The sequence below is a fragment of the Protomyctophum parallelum genome (assembly GCF_964188405.1).
Source record: "Protomyctophum parallelum genome assembly, chromosome: 2".
NCBI classification, from domain to species: Eukaryota; Metazoa; Chordata; class Actinopteri; order Myctophiformes; family Myctophidae; genus Protomyctophum; species Protomyctophum parallelum.
The window spans coordinates 52,469,998-52,491,897 of record NC_139699.1 but is presented as its reverse complement, the minus strand read 5'-3'; the positions used below and the strand labels follow the sequence as shown (position 1 = coordinate 52,491,897).

The following is a 21,900-nucleotide window of genomic DNA, read 5'->3' as shown; positions in this document are numbered from 1 at the left end:
AGTTGAAGAATCACTATAAATCTAAAACAGGTCAGAGTATTTGATCCAGTTGTAAACAAGGAAGTGGTCCGGGTTTGATTGGAGGAGACAATGTAATGAGCCCTAGGATTGGCTGAAGGCGGACCGATCTGATTGGCCAAGGAATCTGTCAATCAGAATGATTGGCAGGTCAAAAACCAGCACCTTCCTACTGAGTGTGTTGGGTTTGAACTAGCACAATTCTACAAGGAACTCTACAGATATCTTGTGATTTATCCACTGGGCCACTTAGCTTTGAGGATTTGAAAAAAATGAAAAAAACGATGGGTTATAGCCCATCGTTTTTTGAATTTTTGAAAAAAAGAATATCCTCGTTTTTCATCATTTTTGACCATGGGCTTTAGCCCATATCGTACGGCATAATATAGCACGCCGTTTTTCATCACTTTTGAGGATTTTTAAAAAAATGAAAAAAACGATGGGGTATAGCCCATCGTTTTTTGAATTTTTGAAAAAAAAAAATTATCCTCGTTTTTCATCATTTTGGACCATGGGCTATAGCCCATATCGTACGGCATACTATAGCACGCCGTTTTTCTACATTTTTGAGGATTTGAAAAAAATGAAAAAATGAAAAAAACGATGGGTTATAGCCCATCGTTTTTTTAATTTTTGAAAAAAAGAATTATCCTCGTTTTTCATCATATTGGACCATGGGCTATAGCCCATATCGTACGGCATACTATAGCACGCCGTTTTTCATCATTTTTGAGGATTTGAAAAAATATAAAAATTAAAAAACGATGGGTTATAACCCATCGTTGTTCGAATTTTTTTTTTAACCTCGTTTTTCATCATTTTGGACCATATCGTACGGCATACTATAGCATGCCGTTTTTCATCATTTTTGCCATTGAGCCCCATTGTAAATTTGAAAGCACTATATTTCTAAAACTATGAAACATTTCAAAGATTCCTTTTCAGGCAAACATGTCCACCGTAAGATGAACCTAAGTAGGCTAGAATGGGGTTGCTAGGTGTAAGTATGTAGGACTAATAGCATGCCAAATTTTGTGCTATTGCCATAGAGAATGCATTGGGCGTTTAAGTTAAATAACTCATAAACTACAAAACATTAAAAAAAAAAAAGTTCCAGCATGTGTCTCCACAGTAAGCTGAATAATAAAAAGTGTGAATGGAGTTTCTAGGTGAAAGTGACTTTTGACGTGCCTATAGAGCTGCCATTGAGCCCCATGTTAAATGTCTCAAATTTGAAAGCACTATATTTCTAAAACTATGAAACATTTCAAAGATTCCTTTTCAGGCAAACATGTCCACCGTAAGATGAACCTAAGTAGGCTAGAATGGGGTTGCTAGGTGTAAGTATGTAGGACTAGTAGCATGCCAAATTTTGTGCTATTGCCATAGAGAATGCATTGGGCGTTTAAGTTAAATAACTCATAAACTACAAAACATAAAAATAAAAAAAAGATCCAGCATGTGTCTCCACAGTAAGCTGAATAATAAAAAGTGTGAATGGAGTTTCTAGGTGAAAGTGACTTTTGACGTGCCTATAGAGCTGCCATTGAGCCCCATGTTAAATGTCTCAAATTTGAAAGCACTATATTTCTAAAACTATGAAACATTTCAAAGATTCCTTTTCAGGCAAATAAGTCCACCGTAAGATGAACCTAAGTAGGCTAGAATGGGGTTGCTAGGTGTAAGTATGTAGGACTAGTAGCATGCCAAAGTTTGTGTCTCATCCTCCGCAACACCCATTCTCATACACCGCTATACTTTTAAGTATGTTGCGGTAGAGAGAACGTCTGTTTCGGTAATGATAATTTAATAATGTCAGACTATATTTTTAAATAAATCTTGTTTATATTTAAATCAACTATTAATTGAAATATTATTCATTAACTAGATATTTTCTATTGAAAATAGTTATAGCCCATCGTTTTTTGAATTTTTGAATTTGAAGTTTTTCATCATTAAAGGGCTATAGCTCATATCGTACGGCATACTATAGCACGCCGTTTTTATCATTTTTGGAAAAAAACGATGGGTACATACTTAAACCTACCAACCCCATTCTAGCCTACTTCGGTTCATGTTTGCCTGAAAAGGAATCTTTGAAAAGTGTCATAGTTTTAGAAATATAGTGCTTTCAAATTTGAGACTTTTAACATGGGGCTCAATGGCAGATTTTGGCACGTCAAAAAATCACTTTCACCTAGAAACTCCATTCACACTTTTTATTATTCAGCTTACTATGGAGACACATGCTGGAACGTCTTACTTTGAAATGTTTTGTAGTTTCTGAGTTATTTAACTTAAATGCCCAATGCATTCTCTATGGCAATAGCACAAACTTTGGCATGCTACTAGTCCTACATACTTAAACCTACCAACCCCATTCTAGCCTACTTAGGTTCATCTTACGGTGGACATGTTTACCTGAAAAGGAATCTTTGAAATGTTTCATAGTTTTAGAAATATAGTGCTTTCAAATTTGAGACTTTTAATGGGGCTCAATGGCAGCTCATGGGATGTCAAAAACTCACTTTCACCTAGAAACTCCATTCACACTTTTTATTATATTCAGCTTACTGTGGAGACACATGTTGGAACTTTTTACTTTGAAATGTTTTGTAGTTTTAGAAATATAGTGCTTTTAAATTTGAGAAATTCAGAATGGGGTCAATGGCAGATTTTGGTAAAGATAATAAAGATTTGAGTGTGGTTTGAACCCACAACCTCCAGATCACATAGCTAGTGTGCTAAGTCACTGAGCTACTTGCTACCTGCCACAACACAGTTTGCCTTTCCCTTTGAGTAACAACACTTATACAAAAATAAAATACAACAAATAAAATAACAGGAGATTTGTTTATTGTTTCTTGTGCTGTTGTTTATCTATAGAGGTTTGAATGCTCATGAAACACAATGGAAACAAGTCTCTGGCTCTTCTATCATTAACTTTTTTGCTTTTTGTACACAGCAAGCACAGTAGCTCACTGGGTACAGAGCCTGCCTGGGAATCAGGAGGCCACAGGTTCAAATCCTGGCTCTGACATAGTGCCCCAAAATCATGAAAAAATGTCATACTAAAGTATGCTGTCTGAAACCATGAACTATATTAGGCATCATCTTTTTTTCAAATCCTCCAAAATCACGAAAAACGACATGCTAGCTATAGTATGCCCTCCGAAACCAAATATGAGAACTGTATAATGGGGCCCAATGGCATATATTGGCACGTAAAAAAATCACTTTGACACTTTCACCTTTCATGGCAAATCACTTTCAACCAAAAATGAATTATGATTAATTATTATGAATCCAGCAAGGCACTGCCTGGAGGTACCGTAGGTATAGGTAGACAGAAAAAGTAGTCCATGCGCCAGACCGGTTATCGGTACCATTTGAGTCGGTTCGTTTGTTTGCTTCTGGTGACTGATATTGTCCTTATGTGTGAGGGGGTCGTGTTTTTTCAATTACCTTTTTTAAATTAACAAAAATTATAATAAGATAAGAGGCGTAAATATACAGTTACTTTCCACCACTGATGCTGGTCAGAGTAAGGAGGACACGAAGCTGTGGGGGACAGAGACTGCATTGAGAGAGTGAGGGGGGGTAGCAGTCAGTGTAACTCGTCCATCAGCTGTATACATGTGTGAGTGGAATCCTAATGGAGTTTCCTTTCAAAGAGCAATGAACAGATTCACTGTAACCACACTTGACATGAGTGATCCAAGCGACATCCTTTTACAATCACACAGCATCTTTGGACAAAATGTAATACTTGCAACTGAGAATTATCTGCTCGTCAATTATTTGTTTTATGTTTTAGTGTACTCTTATTATAACCTCATACAGTATGTCCAAAACTGTTCCTTTTCAGTCAAAAGTAGCAGATACACAAGCTCAAAACGCAGCGACACTTGTGGATCTGCTATGTTTGATGCTTTTGTGCGATGCTGTAGTACGATCAAGTAGTAGGGCATTCATTTTAGAAAAAACACAACAAATTTGAATATGAAGATAAGAGGTTCCTGCCCAACAACAGCGATGTGTGTGTGTGTGTGTGTGTGTGTGTGTGTGTGTGTGTGTGTGTGTGTGTGTGTGTGTGTGTGTGTGTGTGTGTGTGTGTGTGTGTGTGTGTGTGGGCGGGTACAGAGTGCCCCTCACTGTCTCTCCAGCTGGAGTGGAAAGTTGGCAGTGGCCAGCCCACCTCTCAGACACTGGCACCGTGTGCCTCTCCTCTGATCACGTCTTCATTCCCTGGCACCTTGCTAATCTGACGCTGGCACAACCACCTCACTGTTTAGTGTTTACCATGCACTTTCTCTCCAAGCATGGCACAGAAATTGGATGTTTAAATAATGATTTATTTCATATCTGCAAAATCAGTCAATATCCTAAAAGTCTTTGTCGCTGCAACACTTCTTGCCACTAAACTGAATAATGTCATATGCAGCTGAACTGAATCCAAACGATTTTGGATTCAGTTTAGCTGCATATGACATTATTTCTCAACGATGAATCTGTTAATGGAATAAAAAAAATCTTCTAAATCATCAAGATTATCTTAAAGATGGAATGCCGTGATTTTTATACTTTTTCGTATGTGTGCACAGTGCATCACATACAGTACTACACTATATTGTATCAGTTTGTGTACCAAGCTGGGATCGAACCCCACTCTCCCATTCAGCAGTGGTGGAAGAAGTACTCACATGGTGGTATTGATGATTTTACTTGAGTAAAAATATCAATATCAAAGTTTTCAAAATGTATATGCATGCACGTGACCTCGCCCGTCGCTTCTCGCCCTCAGGCCGTCTTACTGGTTACTAAACATAAATTACCGGTAAGCACTTAAGTTCTATCGTCATCCTAATCTTTCGACCGCGGTCGAGATCATGGATTTCACAATGCCACGCCAGAATTTCCGGTCCTTCATTGCCATCCCCAGTTCCTGCTTACTAGCGATGACATCAGGGACCGACAGTTTTCTACCTCTGGTCTGCCTTGAGGCAGGACTCCAGAGAAGAAGGGAAGATAGCACTGTAGCAGTGGCCGGCAAACTGTGTTATATCAATGGTATCAAACTGTGTTATATCAATGGTATATAAGAACAAACTCTATAGCCAAATTAAGATCTGCGCTAAAATTGTTGGTAGGCCAGTTGAGGTCGTGTTACATTCCTTTAAAGAGGCCCAGATCAATAGCATGCTTAGACTTGCGAAGAGTATCTCTTCTGACCCCTTACATGTTTTAAATGATGAATATCAACTGTTGCCCTCCATGAGGCGGTTTAGAGTCCATACATTTAAGAAAAACAGACTAAAGAACTCGTTTGTACATCAGTCTGTCTTGCATCTAAACCAAAATCGTTAAACCAGTGGATACTGTATGTTCTCGTTCCTGATTGTTTTCTGTGATTTTTGTCCTGTAATGTTTACCATTTTGTAATGTACAGTATGTCTGTCTTGTCTGTTTCTTGAACTGTGACGTCATGGACGCAAAACAAATTTCAGTGCAAGCTGACAATAAAGTTGTATCGTATCGGATTCGTATCGTATCGTTCTTCTGGATTGGACTAGTGAAGAAACACGGGGAAGGTTGTCATATTAGTTTAGTCGATGGGTGGCTCTTCCAAGCCAGATTTTTCACTCTCATTAGAAGGCGCGTGTAAGTGCATTCCGACCGTTTCTCTCATTTCTTTGAAAGTGTCCATGTCTCGGAGCCAGAGTAGAATCGGCTCAACGGTCGTCCTAAATATTTTTACTTTTAACATCTTACTAAGCTGAGATGACCAGATCTTATGCATGTCATTGCAGGACATTCTGCCCTTTCCTAGTTTGAAAGTCCTTTTGGGAAAATACTTGGGTTCATAATCATATATATCTGTTGTTAAGTGTTGTTAAGTGTTTTTACAATGTGGTTATTGTTGGATTTGCATATATTTACGTATTCAGTTTTCGTCTCGTTGAGATAAAGACTATATAAGTTAAGTTAAAGGGATTGTGACATTAAAAAAAAGGTTTTGGAATTGTTCTTATTTTTTTAGGTTTTCTAATCTCAATTGCACCCAAAAAACATGAACTTTTAACATTCAGTAGATTTTCTGTGATCTGGGGTTTTCTGGCTCAAACAGGTGCTCTGATTTGCCGGAAGTAAGTGATGTAAGACCCTGCAAATCCCATATATGTCAATGGGATTTGCCAGCAGATGTCACTGTTTTCACTGTGTTGCCTGTTTTTATTGTAGCTCAAAAGGCTTCCAAACCCCAAAGAAAACTTCAGACCACAGAAAATCCACTGAATGTTCAAAGTTCAGGTTTTTTGGGTGTAATTGAGGTCATAAAACCTAAAAGAAAAAAGAAAAAGAAAAAGAAATGAAAATGAATGTCATAAAATCTTTAAGTTATATCGCCTATTGTGATCAACAAGATCACAATAGGCGATATATATATAGAACTTAAGTGCTTAATTTATGTTTAGTAATGTAAAGTAAGTAAAAGTAAGAAGCGATGGGCGAGGTTGTGTGCACACATCAGTCTGGGTGACGAGCGCTGGCACTTTGGCGGGGGGGGGGGGGGGGTCATCAACATATGGAATTAATTCTGTACTGGCCATATATGGAACGTGTCTTGAGTGTACAGGGTTTGATGAGGTCAGATCAACATATGGAATGTCAGAACAGGAAGGACGGGTGGGGAGGGATCAACATATGGAATGTCAGAACAGGTCAGCTCCATATACAGTTCTAAGGGTTTGAGGTTTGAGGTCAGATGTAGAGTTGCTGGCCGTCTCCGTATGCAGATCTAGGTGATGATCCATTCTTCTCCATGCATGGTTATCCAGGGTTAGATGAGGTCAGTGTCGTGATCTTCATATATGGAGATGGCCATATATGGTGGTCATATACGTGTCACGAGGTGTGACCATATATGGAGGCGTGATGTCAATTATTGTGATGCTATATTTATGAACTAAAAGGACACAGATGCTTTCCCGGTTTTAATGGGTTTAATACAGGGATGGCTAACATTGTAGCCGCTGTGCATGCTATTAGAGAAGAAGAGACCCTGAGGGGTTTAGCAGGACATAATCATATCACCTCATTTCTCACATGGCTAACTTCTGCCTACTCATTAATAACATGCAAAACGCTTGATTTGCTTCACACATGGGCCTATTATCTTTCCGTCGACTTCAAGCGAGGTCTTCCAGCCATTTGGGAGAATAGTGTGAGCACGGTTAATTGGTCATGATTTCATATAAATCTCAGGATTTCACTTCTCACCAGATGGGAGCGTGTTGTATGAAAGACTTGCTTTATTAGTGCAGCCCCATTGAACTGGCCTTACTGTAACTATACATCATTATTTAGCCTGTTTAAAGGTGCTGTAAGATTTATTGTTAAAAAGTTGAATATATTCCAATAGTAATCATTGCTATAGAGCACTGTTTACCAAATAGTGGGTCGGTTTGGGCCGCGAAATATAAACGAATTAACAAAAAGTCTGAACTTTTCACCAATTTAAAACAATTCCAACTGATTTCAAAAGTATTTACTTGCGCAAGCAGAGCGCGCAAGTAATAAATTTGCCCGGTCATCGTTCATCGCGACAGCAACCCGCCATTTAATGCGTATGCCAATAAAACAGCAAATCTGTGCCTGGTTTGCTGGGACCAGATCACATAAATGACCATAATATGTCTTACGTCATCATTTAGAGCTAGTCATACGTATACTATATACATAATCAGTAAAATAAACTAGCAAATTGTGCTTGATCTGCTGGGACCAGAGTACGTGGTGTGTATATGTGTATATGTAATGAAGAAAATTGAATAATTTCTGTAAATACATTTAATTAAAAGATTAAGAAGTAGTGAAATAGCAGATCCACAAGCCTGCAATGCAGCACAAAGCAACGCGTTTTGAGCTTGTACAGCTTGTACATATTTTCACTAGTTTGGGTCCCGGTCTAATTTCCCCTTTGGGCCTTAATTGAGCTAAAAAGTTCTAAGTTCAAACATCTCATATACATACCAGGGTTTCCTGCACAATGTTGTTGGCATGGCGTTGCGCCATGCTTGAAATAATATATTTTTTTTTCTTTTTTTAGGGGGCTAGTGAATCATGGTGTGTGTGTGATATGAAATGTCCAGTACCTCCCCAGTGCCTCCCCAAGTGCCACCCCAGTGTCTGCCCTTATATGCCCAGTGTCTGCCCAGTGCCTCCCCAGTGTCCGCCAAGTGCCTCCACAGTGTCTGCCCAGTGGCTCCCCAGTGCCTCCCCAGTGTCCCCCTGAGTGCCTCCCCCCAGTGTCCCCCTGAGTGCCTCCCCAGTGCCTCCCCAGTGTCTCCCCAGTGCCTCCCAGTGTCCCCCTGAGTGCCTCCCCATGCAGTGTCTCCCCAGTGTCTCCCCAGTGCCTCCCCAGTGTCTCCCCAGTGCCTCCCCAGTGTCCCCCCAGTGCCTCCCGAGTGCCTTCCCAGTGTCCCCCTGAGTGCCTCCCCAGTGCCTCCCCAGTGTCTCCCCAGTGCCTCCCAGTGTCCCCCTGAGTGCCTCCCCATGCAGTGTCTCCCCAGTGCCTCCCCAGTGTCTCCCCAGTGCCTCCCCAGTGTCCCCTCAGTGCCTCCCCAGTGCCTCCTTAGTGTCCCCTCAGTGTCTCCCCAGTGCCTCCCAGTGTCCCCCTGAGTGCCTCCCCAGTGCCTCCCCAGTGTCTCCCCAGTGCCTCCCTGAGTGCCTCCCCAGTGTCTCCCCAGTGTCTCCCCAGTGCCTCCCCAGTGTCCCCCTGAGTGCCTCCCCAGTGTCTCCCCAGTGCCTTCCTGAGTGCCTCCCCAGTGTCTCCCCAGTGCCTCCCCAGTGCCTCCCCAGTGCCTCCCCAGTGAGTGCCTCCCCAGTGTCTCCCCAGTGCCTCCCCAGTGTCTGCCCAGTGCCTCCCGAGTGCCTCCCCAGTGTCCCCCTGAGTGCCTCCCCAGTGCCTCCCCAGTGTCTCCCCAGTGCCTCCCAGTGAACCCCGAGTGCCTCCCCAGTGTCTCCCCAGTGTCCCCCTGAGTGCCTCCCCAGTGTCTCCCCAGTGCCTCCCCAGTGTCCCCCTGAGTGCCTCCCCAGTGTCTCCCCAGTGCCTCCCCAGTGTCCCCTCAGTGCCTCCCCAGTGTCCCCTCAGTGTTTCCCCAGTGCCTCCCCAGTGTGCCCCTGAGTGCCTCCCCAGTGCCTCCCCAGTGCCTGCCCTGTGTCCCTCAGTGTCCCCCCAGTGCCTCCCCAGTGTCTCCAATAGCAATACAAGAGCAATAATACAAATTAATCTTAATTTATTAATCAAATTCATTAATCAAATTAATTCATTCGTTAATCAAAATTTCCCCCCCGTGCCCAGCACCATGCCAAAGCTTTTTCCTGCAGGAAACACTGCATACTATACCACCATACCGGTATACTATAAAACAGGTTAACCCTATGGACTTATTTTAACCTTACCCAGCAAGCACGGTCAGGACCTGGACGAATCAGTGACGTCTCGATTGGGGCCAGATCAAGCCAAACCAAGACTAGTCAGATCTGGCCCAGAATATCACCTGATTTCAACCAACATACATTTTATTTTACCCACTAAGACGGACATCCCTGGATGAATCAGAGAGAGTCAGATCGAGGCCAGATCAACTTAAGTCTTATCATAAACCAGTCAGATCTGGCCCAGAATAAGCGATATTATTTAAACTGGTGAAGACGTCCTGGAAATGACGTAAAGATCATCCCCATATGGGGTGTGATCTGGCCTAGTCCTGAACATCACCGGAGTCACTGGAGGACATCATCATTACGTTATGACGTAATTTGGCTTGCTGGGTATGGACCGCATTTATCTCTTCGCTAAAAAAATCCGTTCTAGCTAGATCTGCTATTTTTGGCTAATGTTCCCCCCAGAATATGGATGCTGAGGTTCAAGTGCTTAATACAATATACAAAAAGCTCTACACATATGCCATATACAGTGAGATTGTATCTTTTTCATTTCCGATAAAAAATAAGGGACGCCCGGCCTGGTGTCCCCTTAGTTGGCAACCCTAAGAGAGCCGCCATCCTGTAAACAATGCACGCTTAATCTAATAAAGACATAATCACACTGTTGGCAATCATCTTCCTGGCTCAAGTGTGTAGGCTCCAGATGGCGTCCAACCCACTCTACCGGGACTCCACCGCCGCCACCCGCCAGACTTAAGGTACCACCACGGCAGTCTGCAGTATAGTGGACATTCTGTACAATAACAAAGTAGCCTACTGTACACACACTCGAGTGCTGTACTTAGACAAATATTGTACTTTTGACTCCACTACATTTCTAGGAAGGATTAATTATGAACTACAGTAAAGGCACACTTCACTGATTTTGCACCCAAATCCCATTTTAATGAAGTTGGGGACATAAACATGATGTGAGAGTGTTTTGTGTTTTTTATGTTGTTGTTGTTGTTTTACATTTCCTCTACTATGACATCATAGTGGAGAATTTACTGTACAATTTCGAGGTACTTTTACTTTATGAGTATTCCATTTTTGAAGGAAGGACATTGAAGGGACATTGAAGACAAACGTGTGAAAACGTGCACAAACATTGAAGACAAAAGTGTGTCTAAACACAAACATTGAAGACAAAAGTGTGTCTAAACACAAACATTGAAGACAAAAGTGAGGACTTTGTGTAAACACAAAACTGAAGACAAAAGTGAGGACGCAAATTGTGATTGGCCGGAATGACATTTGTGATGATTTGATTGGTTGAGCATGGAATGTGATGTATAATGATAAGAGCGCCCCTCACTTTACACAGGTGTGTTTTTTCAATAGTTTACACCTCTACTCCTACATCTCATCTCTGAAAATTGTATATATATTTTTGAGTGGTGCTCAAACAACTCCTACAAGGTACTCCTACAACCAGGAATGTCTGTGTACACCTATCTATGTGGCAGTGGTCATGAGCACGAGTATATGACTTATTAGTACCAGGCGCCAGAAACAGAGAGGGATAGTGCTGTGCCTGCTGCCTGCTAATGAGAGAGAGAGAGAGAGAGAGAGAGAGAGAGGGGGGGGGGGAATTGCACCACTCAGTTCACACGGGTGTGATTTTCTTTTTACTTTGGGAACATATGCTGTGTGTGGTGGTTAGATGCCTGTGAACTGACGCTGGAGGTTAATTCCATCAGTCCATCAGTGGAGATGGATTCATGGGCAGATGGATTCATCACTACTCAAGTTTTTTTTTTTTTTGATCTGGAAGGGAAGTTTTCCTCAACTCAAATTATCTACTAGATTTGATGAAACATATTCTTTAAAGTGCTGTACACCACACAAGGGCTGTGAAATGTCATTGATATTATATCCAGATCTCAGATTCGTGACAGAATCACTGACTACAGATCCCAAATTAATAAATAACACTTTTAAGACATTTTACTCCCAACTCTATACGTCCCAGGCGCCGGAGGACAACTCGACTATGCTAGAGTTTTTCTCAAAACAAACTATTCCCAAGATTTCCTCAGAGGATTGTCATAGTCTAGATCGACCTCTGACGCTTGGAGAGATTATATCAGCTTTCCGGCTGATGCAAAGTGGGAAGTCTCCGGGTCCTGACGGCTTTCCGGTAGAATTTTTTAAGAAATTCACAGACCAGTTGGCTCCTCTGCTCCTAGAAATGTTTGAGGACTCGTTCCAAGAGGGTGTTCTACCACCGACCTTTACACAGGCCTCCATTTCTTTACTTCTTAAAAAGGATAAAGATCCCACTTGCTGCTCTTCGTATCGTCCAATTTCACTTCTCAATGTGGATGTAAAAACATTGGCTAAAGTGCTAGCGGGTAGACTGGAAACGGTTCTTCCCACGGTAATATCTGAAGATATTATATCCAGAGATATAATAAGAGACTAGATAAAATGCATGGACATTGATGCATTTGAAGTCACATAATTCAATTTCTGAAAGAGAGACAAGCTTACGTTTTTTGAGGGACGCTAGCCCCTCCTATGCCCAGCTTTCCGGGTTTCTGTAAATACAGACATTGAAGATAAAATTAAAGTCGGAAAAGTGAGGATGAAAATTGTTGGCCGGAATGAGATGATGCTGTATGATGATAAGAGCGCCCCTCACTTCACACAGGTGTGATCTTTTTAGTTTGGGCTTGGACAATGGGATGAATAGGCCTACAGTATGTTGCCATCCTGAAAACGAATCTCACTGTATTCATGTCAGTCATCAGGTTACCATGGTTATCCGTTACCAGTCTTGAGTCATATGGGCTGTATTTTGCGTGTCTTAAGTACCAGGTCTTATTCCCTAACTTGAGTAAACTAAAGACCTGGAGGCGTGATCAATGCCATTTGGCTATTCTGAGTGGCCAAAGAGCATTGACCACGCCTCCAGGTCTTTAGTTTACTCAAGTTAGGGAATAAGACCTGGTACTTAAGACACGCAAAATACAGCCCTGCAGTGTGGAAGTCCATATTTGGGCAAGAGTGACACCATATTTGATTTGAGTCAGCTCGGCTTAAAAGCTGATTACACAGAGTGGGAGGGGCATTAGTCTAAGAGAGCCACACCCCCGGACTGAAACCATTAGAAGAACATAGAAGTCAGAACCTTACAGCGAAATATTCTTTTGTGAGGACACCCCAGGCACAGCTTAATTATACTTACTCCTAGGACGTCGACAAGGACCTGTAGAAATGGCCTCTGCCAGCAGTCTCCTGTCTGAAGAGCAGTTCCTGTGTTCGATCTGTCTGGACGTGTTCACTGATCCAATCACCACTCCATGTGGACACAACTACTGTAAAAGCTGTATCACACATTACTGGGACACTAGTGATGTGTGCAAGTGTCCATTGTGTACAAAAATATTCTATAAGAGACCAGAAGTATATATCAATACTTTTATTTCTGAGATCGCTCATCAGTTCAAGAGTCACAAGTGGAAAGAAGAATATGAAGCAAAGACAGATGCTGAAATTCAGCAGATGATCCGGGAAAGACAACTGAAGATTCAGGAGCTCAAACACTCGGTAGAGCTGAGCAAGAGAGATGCAGACAGAGAGATAGCAGACAGTGTGCAGGTCTTCACTGCTCTGGTGAGCTGTATTGAGAGAGGCCATGCTAAGCTCACATGTGTGATTGAAGGGAAGCAGAAAACGACAGAGAAACAGGCAGAGAGCCTCATCAAAGAGATGGAAAAGGAACTCACGCAGTTAGAGAAGAGAAGCTCTGAGCTGAAACAGCTCACACACAATGAAGATCACCTCCAAAACATAACCACCAACACCCCTCCACCCACCAAGGACTGTACAACAATCAAAGTGAATCCCTCTTCATATGTGGGGACTCTGAGAACAGCTGTAGCTCAGCTGGAGAAGACACTCAATCAAGAGATGCAGAATAAGCTGTGTGATGCTGAGCTGAGGACGATCCAGCAATATGCAGTGGATGTAACCCTCGACCCTGATACAGCACACTGCAAACTCATCCTGTCTGACGATGGGAAACAAGTGAATCGTGGAGCCACATGGAAGAATCTCCCAAACAACACAGAGAGATTCTCCTATTGTCCCTCAGTCTTAGGAAACCAAAGCTTCTCAGGAAGATTTTACTACGAGGTACAGGTGAGAGGGAAAACCGACTGGAGTTTAGGAGTGGCCAGAGAGTCCATCAACAGGAAGGGACAAATCAAACTGGCACCCAGCAATGGTTACTGGACTATAAGGTTGAGGAATGGAAATGAGTACAAGGCTAATGCTGACCCTCCTGTCCTCCTCCCTGTAAGAGATCTACAGAAAATAGGAGTGATTGTGGATTATGAGGAGGGTCTGGTCTCATTTTATGATGTAGAGTCCAGAGTTCACGTATACTCTTTCACTGGCTGCAAATTCACTGAGAGGCTGTACCCATACTTCTGTCCTGAGCTCAATAATAATGGAAAAAACTCTGCTCCTCTGATAATATCTCCTGTCAACATGGGCACTGATCTCTAATGTATTGCTTCTTTCCTGGTTCTCGGAAACCCTTGGTCTATCGGCACTGCACAAGCCTTTGAGTACGTTTTGTCAGGCACTTTCTGACTTGCCCAGGACAGAGTGACAGAGATTTGGTGAATTAATAGAAGGATTACTGGTTGTAGAATGGGAATGGCTGTGGTGAACACCTATTTCAAGAAGAGGGAGGAACACAGGTGTTCTATGTAGGAGGGGCTAGCCTGAAAGAGATCCGAGACCGCAAGGTATAGCAGGGGAAAGTGTAGCATGGCAGCGCCGGATGGTGCTTCGTAGGATGACCCTAGTTTGCAAGCAGCGAAAGAAAAAGATCAAATGCTAGAAGTTGAAGAAGGAAGAATAGCGAGGAAAGTCATTGTTATTGTTATTATTATTTTTTGCGCAGTTTTGGCAGTTCTGTGATGTCGTTTTGGTAGAGGGTCATGGGAAACGGTCAAGAACTGAAGCTCACAGTCATTCGTCAAAGCACCCCTGACCTTTGACCTTTAGATCTCTCATTGATCTGCCAATCATATGAATGTATAGGATAGCTAGAGTATATGATCCACACTAACCACATGATTCTCGTAGCCTGGTTTACCACTCCCCCTTGAAATCGCATTTCCACGTATTTGTGTCTCCACACAAATACTGCCGGACCCTGCATGGTTGGCTGCGAGTGTATAGTGTTGACAGACAACCCCTTCAGCCAATCAGCGAACAACAAAAAACAACCCCTTCAGTCTCCAACCAGATAAGCACTCATTTGTTAATTACGTGTTCTTCTTTCTCTCGAGTTCAGTCATCAGTGTATCTATGGCTTATCGTGCATATTGCATATATCTTTTTTCTTTATTGCTTTATTGCTTCTATGGCTCGGCCCCGTCTTATCGCTATATTTATTATTATATTATTATTATCTATGCTACTGCATTGTCTGTAGGAAGCCGCACGCTTATGTACCTCTATACACAAGACCTGCTGTGTGCGCATTCAGGGGTCAACACCACTTTGACTGAATACACTCTCCCCCTCTGTCTCTGTCTTTCTCTCTCTCAGGGTGATATAGCAGTCAATGCTCCGCCAGTCTCCAGAGCTCAGGTGATGGAGTGGAGCGGGACAGGAGAACAGGGGTGGAGATTAAATCAGGAGCTGTAATCAATAGCAATGTGCCAACCGTGGCGGGGGGCTTCCCTCACAGCTCTGATGGCCTCATCACTTTCCTTCAAGCAGTGTGGTTCTAAACTTTTTTCATGTCAAAGACCCCCACATTCGTACCGTATGTATTTGACCACAGACCCCCATCTGAGAACATTTTGTGCCAGGAAACCCAATGCCGTTTTCAAAGAATTATTAAGGCATATTTAAAATAGAACCACCAAAGCAGTGACCTTTTTTAATTTCAAGGACCCCCGGTTAGGCCACAGACCTTCCATTTGACATGACTTGTTATGTCTTGGACCCCGATCTTGTGAAATCCTCAGTGTTAATTTAACTCCGAGAGTGTACAAATGGTTCCATTTCTACACTCTCAGAGTTAAATTAACAGCAACAACTTGAAGTCCCTGGACCCGACATTGAGAGACAGTGCTTTAAAGCACTGCCACTGGTTTCTTGTTTTTTTTTTAGAACATCCTACAATGATGAATAGAGAGAGAGAGAGGGGGGGGGGGGGTCCATATGTAAAGAGACAATCTTGTGCAATTCTTCACAAATGTTAAAAAGAAAAAGCGATATATAGCCAACGTACAAGCTCACAGCATGTTGTGAAATATCTATTTCCAGAGTCACAATGTCGTTCAATATGTCGCTGAATATGGAAGGATATATAGGGTATAAATGGATCATTTATAATTTCATCATTATTTGCATACACTGTTCTGAAAGGTAGGTGTACACTGCACTGCAAATGTGACAGATGAAAGAAAAAAAAACGTATATGTACAGTGCTTTGGGACACAAGGGGTCCATGGTCATTTTTCAGCTTTTTACATATCAGAAAGAACCAGAAAAATTGTAAAACTACAATATGATTGCAACATTGCAAGTAGGCCACAATTTATTCCATGAAGTTACTTACAAAAACAGGACAAAATTCCCAAAGAGTAGAATAAAGTAATATAGAACTCTTATAATAAACATTAATAGAGGTGAGGATTAGACTGGTTTGTTTATTTGGCCTACTTGAAATTTGCATAGTGTGGAAATGACAAATAAGGCTACAGTGAGTGACATTAAAAAGAAAAAAGAAAACCATTGTATCTGGTCGGATATTTTTATATAATTATTTGAAAAAGCTCCTTCAAATTTTGACAAATCATCCTCTTTAAGGCAACAAGAGGGAGCCACTCAATACATCTTTATTTGAATCCAATGTTTGTTGTTAAATGTTTGTGTGAGACATGACAATCCTGCCACCAGGGCACCACATTGCTCGGGGCCGACAGTCAGTCAGTCAGTCAGTCAGTCAGTCAGTCAGTCAGTCAGTCAGTCAGTCAGTCAGTCAGTCAGTGAGTGAGTGAGTGAGTGAGTGAGTGAGTGAGTGAGTGAGTGAGTGAGTGAGTGAGTGAGTGAGTGTGTGCGTGCGTGCGTGCGTGCGTGCGTGTGTGCGTGCGTGCGTGCGTGCGTGCGTGCGTGCGTGTCAGTTTTAGTGTATATTAGCAGCTTCATCCTGGCTGTTTTAAATTGAGAATGACATCTATTCCTGGGGTGAGAAGTTCGGCTGCTAGCCCTTCACCCTGTGACAACATGAAGATGACACACAGAGAAAAGTATGAGAATGCCAGTAAGAGAGAAATAGAGGCAGATTTTGAGGTACTTTGACTTTACTTGAATAGTTATTTTTTTCAATACTTTACGCTACTCCACTACAACCCATATTGCAAATATTGCACTTTTTACTACACTACAAATATTTGAAAAAACTGATTTTGACTATTTATTACAAAACATACAATAACCAATTAAGCCCTTTTTTGTACTTTGGCTTCGTGTCCCATCGTGTTGTGAGCTTGAACATCTGCTATATATATTTTTTTCTTCTATTTTTAAGTGTGACAAATTTTGAAAACAAAATTCATAATGTATATTAATGTATATTTTGAAATAATCTCTATGTCTACAAAGTTAATTACCAAAACATGCATTGGAGTAAAAAGTACAGCAGGGCTGGACTGGGACAAAGATTCGGCCCGGTCATTTTTGTGCAAATTTGGCCCAGACCAGCCCGCCACAATCAGTGTGCAGACAGCAGAAACTCTACCGCCCGCTCAGTCGAGGCACACACAAACAAACAAATATAATACCACCACTTTTACAGAACAACATAAATGATACAAACCAACAGAACCCTTTGTTGCTCTCATAAGAATGCTGGCAAAAGGATTCAAGACAGAAGAGGGTTTATTTGTCACTCTGCCTGCCTGCCTGTCAAAAAAAATATATATATATACTGTATCATAACTTGAGCAGCCCCCTACGGCCGCGTCCCACCGGTAATATGACCGGTACGTCCTGTGGCCTGTCCACAACTGCTATTTAGCTCTGAGATGTAGTGGAGTATAAATATAAAAGTACTGACAAATGATACTGACAAATGTACACACTCAAGTAAAATACATGTACGTCCCACCAATACTGGCTTTGGGAATGTGCTTTCAACAAGAGAAAGAATGAAAGAATGTGGGTGAGAGAAATGTGCCCCCTTCTCGAGGCAATGGAGCAGAACTGTCTCTAATGACGAATCCCTAGATGTAGTGGAGTATAAATATAAAAGTACTGACAAATGATACTGACAAATGTACACACTCAAGTAAAATAACTTCAAAGTTAACTGAGTACAGTACTTGAGAAGTTGAAAGTAAATGTACGTCCCACCACTACTGGCTTTGGGAATGTGCTTTTAACAAGAGAAAGAATGAAAGAATGTGGGTGAGAGAAATGTGCCCCCTTCTCGAGGCAATGGAGCAGAAATGTCTCTAATGACGAATCCCTGTCTTGCTGACGACATGTTGAATTTCACCTGACAAATACCCAACGACCGGGACAGAACACATTGACAGCCGGTGCGCCCGCTTTAAGCCTCCCCCACAAACAAAATGTGTCTTCCACAGGGTTGCACAATTCAACATGTCACAATTCAATACGCGCACGCACGACGCACGCACGCATGCACGCACACACACACACGCACACACGCATGTTTGTAACTATACTTGTGAGGAGGAGCAACAGCGATTTTAATGAATGAATGCCATTTTAAATTGCCGATCTACAAGCCCACGTCTCAAGCTGTGGCGTGAGCTTGTAGATCATATGAATTAGGCACAACTCCTACACTAACCTCTAAACCTCTAAATGTATAGCCTAATTACAATATTTATTTTTATTTTTAACATAAAAAAAACGTTTATCTTGTGCGGATCGAGGGAAATTTGTCCTCACAATGTCTAGCTTTCAAAATTCTACTGTACTTGTGGGGACATTTGTTCCTCACGAGTATAGAAATAAAAGTACACACACACACACACACACACACACACACACACACACACACACACAGCTTCATGCGAAAGCAAGCGCGGATGAATGGGTGTACCAACTAAGCACAAAATATATGCTGAGTTTCCCCTGATGTAGTGCGATTGCAGCTAATTAATTTTACATTTGAAAGGTTCTCCATTACAGTACCAATGCGACCCCCCTGCACCATTGATTAAAACACATCAGCACCACACAGAGCGGCAAACTGCACCTTCTCTTGATAGACAAGCACAAGGTACTATACGCTGTGGTTCACTGATATGCTTTTTTCCTGCAGGGCACAATGTTAGTATACGCTGTGGTTCACTGATATGCTTTAATCCTGCAGGATTTCCATCAAAAACAGCCCCATCACAGCCTTGACCAATTACAGTATGTACTAGTAGTGACAAAGATACAGAGTCAGTCGGTGTGATCTTGCCACCATTGGTGTGTGAATGTGGGAAGTGAGGACGCTGGCGTCGACTGTTTGCCGCTTCACCTCCCAAGTCATCTACAGTGACATAGGGTGTGCAGGTGTATGACTCCAACTACAATGGTTTCAGCCTGATCATTGACTTCATCAAATTAAAGTTCAATGTTTCAAAAAGGTTTAAACATGGAAATAATGTATTCATGCAGTATAAATGTAGGGTTTAACTAGACCAACATTGAATCTCTCCTGTCCTCTGTACCTCCCTAAAATACAGCTAATGTACCATTACAGTTACTGGCAATGTGCATAAGACATAAGACATAATAAAGTAATAAGAATATAACAAAACAACAGAAGACCATTATTGATCAACAGCAGCAATACAGTTTCACACTGCTCCACTTAAAATATTTTCTTCTAATCTAAAGAAAAACCTGAAAACAAGCGGAATAATCTATTTTGCCATATGTTAAAAGTATTTTGTGATATGTACATCATTGTCGATGATACATATCGATATTGTTAAGTACTAGTTCAATACATATAGGCTACTGTACATCTGTACCCCATGCATTAATGTACAAGATTAATGTACAAGTTGCTCTTGGATGGGAAAATTAGCTTTTAATAGTGGTCTAAATGGAGATATATCTGCTGACATGTGCACTGAAGCTGACAAGCTGCTCTGCATTAATAGAGATTTCCCTGGACAATTCATCCACTTCTCTCTTAGCCAGAAAGGCAATCTCACACTTTACATGTCTGTGAATATTAACCACTCACCACCAAGTGGAAGAAGAAATCTTATTTTTTACTTGCAGTTGCAGTAGAAATACCACAATGTTTTACCTTAGTAACAAACAAAAGTATTGGCACCACAAAAGTACCGCGGACGTAGAATACGCACATCGACAGGCTGGGTGCTGGGCTAAAGAAACTTCAGTAGATATTTGATGGAGCCCGTACACTACAGGTACAAGAAAGACGTTCTTTATTGAGACTACCACAAAACTACCATAATAACTTTTTCGAAAACAATCTCACAACACGTCGCAATGTGAGCTTGTACATCTGCTATTTTCAAATGGACAAAGTATAAAATAGGGCTTAAATGTTTTTGTTGTTTTCAAAAGTAGTCAAAGTATAACATTAAACAATGTAATTGCGACTGTAGATCGCATTTGTGATATGTGATAGTGATACTTTATTATCAGTTCACACTGAAATTGGTCTTGCGACCCAGCAGCCAAGTATGCAGAACACATATACACAATTACACACATTTGACATAGCACAAAGAACAAACCAATATTAAATATCATGAAGACATGAAGATAGGAGCAATGTCCACTGCCTAAATTACCCCATGGCTACTACAACTCCTGATTTAGCCTCAAAATCGACTGGTGGACACCATGGGCTGTATTTTGCGTGTCTTAAGTACCAGATCTTATTCCCTAACTTGAGTACCGTAAATCCTCTTTTAGGAACCCGGGCTATTTTTTGTCTCAACCGATCCCGATACCGGGCTTTTATTGAAAGGAGGCAGCTATAAGAAGGAGGAATTTATTTCAAATTATCAAACTGATCATAATGAACAAATCACATTTTGGGTCAGTTAGAACACAGTAAAATGTATTGGGCTCATGTAGCCTATTGAAACCAAGTCCTCATGAAATATTGAACAGTGCAGTTGCAGGTGCTCAATGGTCATTTTAGCTGTTTTTCCATTATTGGCATATTGCCTATGCTGGTAAATACCATAATAACATCAACACATCAATTTAACTTGAATAACCAATGTCATTGTCATTTGAAGCTATATGATTCCCTGCTTTCATATGACATGAAAAAAAATAAAAATACAATGGCAGTCCCTCAGTCAAATCTGGTCACATTCACAAATATACCGGTATATAACTTCAACTGAGATAGACTACCACAGTACTGTGGTAAAGGCCTACAGTTAGGCTACTGACAAGTTCAGATGCAAATAATAACATAAAAATAAAATGTATGATAGGCTATTTCATATACAGGTAATATCAAATCAGAACAGTGCAACACTGCAGTGCTTCAACGGGAGGGAGAGAGAGAGAGAGAGAGAGAGAAAGAAAGACGTGTTAGAGAACACACGCGCGCGCAAGAGAGATAGAGAGAGAGAGAGAGAGAGAGAGAGAGAGAGACGTGTTAGAGAGAACGTCTGAGAGAGAGAGAGAGAGAGAGACTTGTTGCTAACAGGGTCCCGTTAGCAACAAGCTAACAGCATACCGGTGGTACGTTCGTTCCATAAAATGAGAGATCCACAACGCGCATGGAGCTGCGCCAGTGCGCCAGGCTGCAAAAAACCCCATGCGCTCATCGGTCTGCCGTTTATAGAACCAACGTTCGTTGCATGAAGGGCAGATCTGTGGGGGCTCTCTCCCGAAGTTAACTTTGTTGTTGTATTGTGTGCGAGCCGAGCACCGCGGCCACGGCATCTGGACAGTGGACGCTGACGTGACAGGCACAGCCAGCCAGAGCAGCGAAAGTAACAGATACGGCACTTGGGAAAAAAACAACACAAAAAACCCCGGCTCATAAAAGGAGGCCGGAATTTATTACTTAATTCAACGCCATTCCAGGTGATTAATAGGGGCCCGGTAATTAATAGAAAGGAGGAGTTTATTGGAGGATTTACGGTAAACTAAAGACCTGGAGGCGTGATCAATGCCATTTGGCTATTCTGAGTGGCCAAAGAGCATTGATCACGCCTCCAGGTCTTTAGTTTACTCAAGTTAGGGAATAAGACCTGGTACTTAAGACACGCAAAATACAGCCCCATATCTCAACAACCTATATTCTCCATGGTTAGTATTAGAGGTGATATTTCTTGCTAACCTTAGCTTAAGATGCTGTTATCATACGTGGATGTATAAAGT

The 21,900-nt window shown here is 41.7% G+C and overlaps 2 protein-coding genes across 2 annotated transcripts in view; one reads left to right on the top strand and one right to left on the bottom strand.

Moving 5' to 3' along the window:
- Window positions 1-21,900, bottom strand: part of LOC310854671 (transmembrane protein 266-like) — a gene marked incomplete at both ends in the record, with an annotated part of 166,648 nt that overhangs the window by 118,501 nt on the left and 26,247 nt on the right. The gene's annotated exons all lie outside the window — the stretch shown is intronic.
- Window positions 12,730-14,025, top strand: LOC310876962 (E3 ubiquitin-protein ligase TRIM21-like; the record flags this gene model as incomplete). Its single annotated transcript, XM_083790610.1, has 1 exon — window positions 12,730-14,025. The coding sequence occupies one exon, from the start codon at window positions 12,730-12,732 to the stop codon at window positions 14,023-14,025; it is 1,296 nt and encodes a 431-aa protein (XP_083646736.1).